At 51.1% G+C, this 7,556-nt stretch overlaps 1 protein-coding gene across 1 annotated transcript; it reads right to left on the reverse strand.

Moving 5' to 3' along the window:
• Positions 1-2,393: 2,393 nt before the first annotated feature.
• On the reverse strand, positions 2,394-6,245 carry MIND_00908600 (CxC2 domain-containing protein; the record flags this gene model as incomplete). Its single annotated transcript, XM_037365726.1, has 11 exons — positions 2,394-2,521; positions 2,586-2,819; positions 2,865-3,709; positions 3,755-3,887; positions 3,932-4,105; positions 4,158-4,555; positions 4,606-4,754; positions 4,807-4,969; positions 5,017-5,573; positions 5,628-5,840; positions 5,892-6,245. 11 exons carry the CDS (start codon positions 6,243-6,245, stop codon positions 2,394-2,396), a joined length of 3,348 nt encoding a protein of 1,115 aa, XP_037217138.1.
• Between the last annotated feature and the right edge of the window lie 1,311 nt (positions 6,246-7,556).

Raw genomic sequence — 7,556 nt, forward strand, 5'->3', positions numbered from 1 at the left:
GGTTCTTTCACAATCCGCCCCGGACGGGAAGTGGCACCCCGTAGCATTCTATTCCAAAAGCTTAAATGATGTCCAGCGCAACTACGAAATCCACGACAAGGAGATGCTCGCGATCATCCGCGCACTCGAGGAGTATAGACACTTCCTCGAGGGCGCCGCGCACCCTGTCGAGATTTGGACTGACCATAAGAATTTGGAGTACTTCAGGAAGACCGGAGACAGGCCCGGTGGTCTCTGTACCTCTCCCGGTTCGACTTCACGCTGCACCACAAGCCTGGCCGCGATATGGGTCGGCCTGACGCCCTCTCCCGGAGACCCGACCACGGAGTCGATTCCGACAACTCCGATGTCGTCCTTCTGCGGCCTGAACTCTTCCACGTCCGCGCACTCGAGGGCGTTTCCGTTTCCGGTCCCGGCTCTGAACTCCTCCGCGACATCCGTGATGCCCTCTCCAGTGAGCCCGACCTGGAGGAGCCCATCGCACTAGCGGCCCGGCAACTTCTTAAGGTTCAAGGTCAAGCTCGAGGCCCCTGCTCCTCACGTTCTGACGAGTGGGCCATCTCCGGCGGTCTTCTCCATTTCCGAGGAAAGATCGTTGTACCAAAGGACAAGGACCTTCGGAGACGCATCATCGAGCTCTGCCATGACACTCGGGTTGCCGGACACGCAGGTCGCTTCAAGACCTTGGAGTTGGTCTCCCGGAACTACTGGTGGCCTCAGATGTCTCGCCATATCGGCCGGTATGTTGCGACCTGTGACTTGTGTTGCCGCACCAAGGCACTCCGGAGACTGCCCCACGGAGAGCTGCACCCTACGGAAACGCCCCCGGAACGCTGGCATACCGTCTCCGTCGACTTCATCGTAGAGCTTCCCGAAGCCCATGGGTACGACGTGATCATGGTTGTCGTTGACACCCTCGGAAAGCGCGCCCACTTCTCGGAGTGTCATACAACGGTCGATGCAGTAGGGGCAGCCCGCCTCTACTACCGGAACGTCTGGCGGCACCATGGGACTCCGGAGAAGTACGTCTCTGACCGCGGCTCGCAGTTCATCGCGGACTTCACCCGAGAACTTTGGCGTCTAATCGGCATCAAGCCCGCCACGTCCACCGCGTACCACCCGCAGACAGACGGTCAGACAGAGCGCGTCAACCAGGAGCTGGAGCAGTACTTGCGGATCTTCACCAACTACCAGCAGGACGACTGGGATGAGCTGATTCCGGCCGTGGAGTTCGCCTACAACAACCACGTTCACTCCTCCACGCAGCAGGTCCCCTTCATGACGGACACGGGATGGCTCCCGCGCATGGGCTTCGAACCCGGAGTCCGTTCCGCCATGGAGTCAGTGAACGAGTTCCGCCACTGGATCGCCACTGGTGTTGCTGCACCCTCTATGCTCAGACCTATGCATAAAAAGAGGGTGCCGTCCAGGGAAAACTATCCATAAGATATGGGTCCCTGCTGCTAGGGCAATCCGGCCGGCCCTGACCGCTGATAGCATCACTGGATCATTGGGTATCTTTTCCAAAAGAAGAGCAGTGTCACATTACAATTAATCCCGGGAAGACCTGACCGCTGATGGCATCACTAGATCATTAGATATGTTTTCTCATGATCGTTAGTATCCAGGGCCAATAAAATAATAAAAATATTGTTATAAATCAGGGCCCTCAAAATAAATATTGATGGCATTGATGGCTAGCATTTGGGGCTGATGGCTAGTATCCAGGGCCAATAAAATAATAAAATATTGTTATAAATCAGGGCCCTCAAAATAAATATTGATGGCATTGATGGCTAGCATTTGGGGCTGATGGCTGGTATTCAGGGCCAATAAAATAATAAAATATTGTTATAAATCAGGGCCCTCAAAATAAATATTGATGGCATTGATGGCTAGCATTTGAGGCTGATAAACCAGGAAAATAAAATATTACTGATATGGAACACTAGCATCAGGACCTAACAAAATAATTTGATGGCATTGATGGCTACTATCTAGGACCAATAAAATACTAAAAGATATATTGCCCTAAATCAGTTGGCCCCAGCAATAAAATGAAATATTGATGGCATTGATGACATTGATGATATGTGAGACTACTGAAAATAGTAAAATACTATTGCTACAAATCAGGTGCCCTAGAAATAACATATTGATGGCATTGATGGCATCTGGAACAGATAAATCTGGAAAAATAATACATTCATTGCCTGGCATGTGGGCCTACGAAATAGCATAGGTTTAATAATATATAAACAGCTTGAAAAATAATTGAGCTATGATTTTTGGGCCTCGGTCATGCCGGCCGACCGGCCGACCGACCGACCGACCAACGTGGACGGCTCTCATTCACAATATAGGCAGACTGTATTCTAAACCATACATGAGTATCAAAGCTGATTGCCCCCAAGTAAGTGGTCTTCTTCTTCATCAAAATTGCCGTCTTCATCGCCGCCATCGTCGTCCTCGATCATTCCATCGCCCTCATCCAGCAGCAAGTCGTCTGACGTCACCCGGACTTGTGCAGGCCAGTAGCGCCGCACGCCCCTTGGCCAATTTAGGCTCAGTCCGGATTATCTCACCGCGCAAGGCGAGATTTTCATAGATATCTGCTTGCTTGATGGCATAGGCAATAGCACCTTCTGCATCGGAGACAGACATGGCAGAAATTTGGACCTCTTCGGCCCGTTTCTTCCATCGCTGTTGTTCGTAGGCCAAGGAAACACCAAAGCGGCGCCATTCTTCCGTCAAGATTTCCACCTCTTCTGACCACCGACGAACGCGGGCCCAAGCTTTTGCCCATTCGATCCTCAGAGCTACAAAGAAGTTAGCAGGTATGATCAAAGCCCCGATAATCTCACCTTCATCCAATTCATCACCCGCCTCCGCTCGACCAGCAGTTGACCATATCCATGAGACTGTGCGACGTGATTCTCCATGTTGGATGGCCGACCCGTCATAACTCCCTCCAGTTCTGCTGCCGAAAGTATCCAACAAAGTGGCAGGCTCCTCTTCTTCCGAACCGTCGTCGCTCGCGGGATCCTGACGTCTAGCCAAGAGTGGTGTTAAGCCCGCCTTCCGGAGAGCCTCGTCCCGCTCCACCTGGCGCTGGTGAGCTTTCTGCTCGCGCGCTGCCCTCCTTGCCAATTCGTCGGAGTCCTCAAGACAACGGATGTCATCTTTAAGGAGCTGTGGCCATAATACATCTACAGCATTCCCACCCGCAATTGCGACCAGAGAAGCCCATGCAGCTTGGTATTTCCACGAGTGGAGGAGAATCTTGTACTCGTTGCGTGTAACCAGAGTTCGCGAGCGTGTATTGGTTTTTTGGTGCCGAGATTGGGTACGTTTGTAGAGGAGTAAGCGATATTTGATGTGGAGCTGATTTCGTAGGCTAACCAGGGCAGAACGACACTGAGCATCCCGCAATAGTCTCTCCATGTCGATGAGGCCTGGAATACAGCCCCCGTTTTCGCGCTGGGATGGCATTAACGCCGAGGGGGGGAATAACGGTACTTTCTCCGCAATGGTACTTTGAGCGAGGTTTAACGCAGCCAAAAGTTGTAACGAGGCGGGCATATAAGTGGCCTGGAGCACCCGAAGACGGTCAATTCGCTTGTTTAATGTCCTCCGAGCATTGCGCAGGTTGAAGGATAAAGTCGTTACATTCGTCTTCTTCAGCTCTGCATAAGCGCTCACGCGACGCCTATGTTCCGCTTTAGCTCAATCTTAGAAAAATATTGATACTTACTGTTCTTGCTCGATATCCAGTAGTTCGACAATGAAAGCCGAAGGGCTGATATCGTGTATGCGCCGAATTCCTGTCGCTTGTTGTTCCTCGTCTTGACGATCTAGCTCTTCCCGGACCTGAGCTTCTGTTGCTCCTAACGAAGGGTGAGAAGGTAAAAAAACAGAAAGGGATGTATACCTTTTACTGTAGCCTGATAAGGATTTGGCTTACTGCCATCTGCTTCGAACTCCTCCACGAGTGACTTCCATTCAGATACGCGCTCGGCCTGCTGCGATGAAAACAGCGAGAAAGCATCTTGTTGGCGGGCCAACTCGTGGACGGCGCTATCTAAACGTCGCCGAAGTAGTTTTGCTAGATTAATCAATTTAATTGAGGAATAACAGAGTGAGCAATGAAGACGCACGCAAACCCAGAAGTTTTTTCCAGTTCCAGTAGGACCAATGGTCGTCCAAAATGTCTGCACGCGCTCCAGGCCCACTCACTCGAGTACTGGCGGCGACCCCGCCAATCATACTCCAAGGGCGTTCGATTCCTTCCCCGTCTGTCTGACCGCTGCCGGGGACCCAGTTCAAAGAGTAGAGGAGTTGGCAGATAAGTGTATGTCCGTGGATGTGGAGTTTGGGCACAACAAATCGGATGAGCGCCAGAATAAGTGATAGGCGTAACATGGTTGGTAGTTTTTCGAGTCGTCCACGAAGATTCTTGGCCCATTGACAGGCGATGTCATAAGACACCATCAGACGCAGAGCTCTATGAAGATGGCGAGCAATTGAGGCGAAGATCCAGTCCATATTTGCAAAGCTGTCGAAGGATATAAGGAGTTGGTTGAGCAAGCAAAAGAACAAGCATACCGTTCTCCAGCTTGAAGGTCCGCAACTCCATTCGGCTGCACGAACTCGTGTCGGGCACAAACTCCCATGCCGACTCCGGTTGCACTATATCCTCGAGAGAATTTGGAGTTGGCGTGATCCAACGCAGCGAGGCCGCTGCAGGAGCTCATCTATGACGAATTAGCAGGTGTAAAGCAAACTGCGAAGACGAGAGACGCCTACCTCCCGCTGATCTTTCATAGTGCTTAGGTACTCTCTATACGGAGCCCATTCCACCATATATGCCCACCCTGTACCCAGACCGGGGTCCCTGATTTCGTTAGATATGGCGCGTCGTTTGAGGCGAAAACAGGCGTCGATTGCGAGGAAACAGATATAAATGCAACTGAGGCGCGTGTTAGTACATCGACATATAAGTTAAAAAAGCCATACCTGAGAGACTTCTCCCATCCATCTGGTAGATTTACACCCGGTCTTGGACAGGCTGGGCAACGAAGAGCCAGCTCGCCAGGAGCAGTCGCGGCTACACCGCCCTGAGCATGACCCCGACCTCTTCGCTTGAGAAGCAGCAGATGACGATATTGCCGCGCTATTCGCAAAAAGACTTGATACCGATTGGGCGTGCTGTCCAGTCCAGCTCCATTGGACAAGTGCTCCAGCGCCTGATAAAAGTCGTACGGTGTAATCTTTCCCGCCAGTGTCAGAGTATGGAATGAGTCAAGCGCGGAGAAGGAAGCACATGTTCGAGGAGATTCGGAAGTTGCGGGATACCATCCAGCCCGCAAGAGCTGAACATAATAAGGGTCCTCCGCTTTGTGGCAACCGCAGAAATCGACGGAGAGTTCATGAATACCAGAGATGTGAATGAGAATGAAGCTGTCATGGGCAGCAATGGGTCGAGCGCAGCTTTGGGAGGGGGGGTGCCCGAGTTGAACGCGAGGACCAAGGGTCTTGAGAGAAATACGGGAGAAATAGACGCCTGTCCATTCCTATTATGAGATTAAGCTCCTGCGACCAGTGGAGAGGGGGGTCAAACGACATACTTGGACGATATGCAAAGGGTGCAAGCGGTGAACGTCCAAACAACACGCTTTACACAGCAAACCTCCACCGAAGCAGTCTTCGCACCGATAGACTGGGTCTGCCACCTCGCACTTGGCGCAGAAATCGGGCCAGTATCCTCTTCCCTCTCTCCACAGGAGAATTTTGAGATATGTGTCTCGACGATTCAGCATCCATTGGTGCAGAACTGGATCCTGCAACAAGTTTAGAGGTGATGGGACTGAGATGAAGAGTTGTAAGCCTACCGCTGGCCTCAAAATTCGCTCAGTTTGCTCAGCTTCTGTCTGCTCGCCAGGTTCATCGTCTCCACGGTCCATGGAATAGAGGTTGGAAGCAAAGTTTGGAGCCTCAGAAGTGGTTGCAGGTGTGTCGGAAGGCGCTGATACCGCTAGCCTTAACCGCTTTAACGGGGAGGAAGGGGTTACGACCATAGGCGAAGAGTAGGTTCTTCGTTGATCTGTCGACACACGCTGGACAGCGCTTTCGACCTCCGGTATAACAGCGGCATTCGAGCCATTGAGAAGAACGACATGTTCATGGCGGTGGCCTCCCTCGCGCTGAGCAAGTTGTCGACGAGAGGTACGGAAAGAAGGGGCCATAGATCACGTGGACAAACGATTGCCGTCAACAAGTGAAAAAGTGGTCAAAAAGCTCAAATTCTACAACTAATTACTGATACTCTTCAATAGCTACATGTATAGAGGCGGAGAGCTGAGCGTGCCCTCCAATGACAATGTAGCAGTGCAAACGCAGCCTCTCGAGGATGTGTCTCCCATGAATATTTGTCCACAAAGCGAAGTCCTCCCCGCCATCGCAAATGAGCAGCCGTATATGATTCTCGCTTGATCGCCAACGCCCATTCCGGATGTCCCGATTCGTTGTATTCCTGCACATTTTTTCTGAGCTCTTCTTCTGTCTTTTCTTCTTCTCGTAGGTAGAGCGCGTGTAGTGCAATCTCAATGCGTCGAGTGCCTTGTGTGTAATCGGGATCTTGGGGGTTTACAGAAGTTGTTGACACCGGAACGGCGTATGGGAAGCCAAGCCATGGGGTTACTTCACATGAAGCTGGAGCCGCGCTGTGGCTTGAAATCGAGATGATGGTAGATGAAGCCGGGCTCGTCGTAAGGCACGTCGAACAAGGCCTGTGTCCGCAAAAGTGGTGGGGGGTGGATAAGCCCACGTCCCAGAGGCCGCGCCAGCTTGCGTTTGTTTCGTTGAGCAGAATTAGCTGCTGAGGTCAGTTGGCCGCTGAATCTTGATTGAATGTCTGAGCTTCTGTGAAAAAAAAGCGCACCGCACACTGGTCGCATATCTGCGTCGATGAAGACGGCGCGCTTGTTCACGCTCTTCATCGGTGTCATATTTACGGTGAGCAGGCATGGAAGTAAGCGACAAAGAGCTCTTCGAATGTGTGACCATGATTCCCATAATGGATTTGGGTGTGGCTTGCATCCTCTCGATCTCCTTCTGTAAGAACCAAATCTGAGACAAGGACAAATTTAGAGACCTACAGTGCCGGGCAATGAAGGACATTATTTATTTGATTTTTATTATATTTGTTTCTCATGCGGGGTGGATATAGTCCAATTGAAACTTGTGAGGACTCTTTCATTTTGGGGTAAGCGCTTGTGAAGCGCCCATTAAGCGCTCATTAAGCGCCCATTTAAGCGCCCATTAAGCGCCCATTAAGCACTTAGGTTACTCACTTTGAAATCGCAAAACGGGCTCAAAAACAATCAGAGATGGTGGACATGATAGATTTCAGTGGAGTATTGGTAACAGTGGTGCGTATGATACATTTTAGTACGTGGTTTCGCGATATGATACATTTGTCGGGCGCAGAGAAGGGATAGCGTTGTAGCAACAGATAAGCAAAGCACTAAGGAGAGTATGTGTAGCGAGAGAGGGAG

This window comes from Mycena indigotica, assembly GCF_014461135.1.
Source record: "Mycena indigotica strain 171206Taipei chromosome Unknown Mind.scaff0008, whole genome shotgun sequence".
NCBI classification, from domain to species: Eukaryota; Fungi; Basidiomycota; class Agaricomycetes; order Agaricales; family Mycenaceae; genus Mycena; species Mycena indigotica.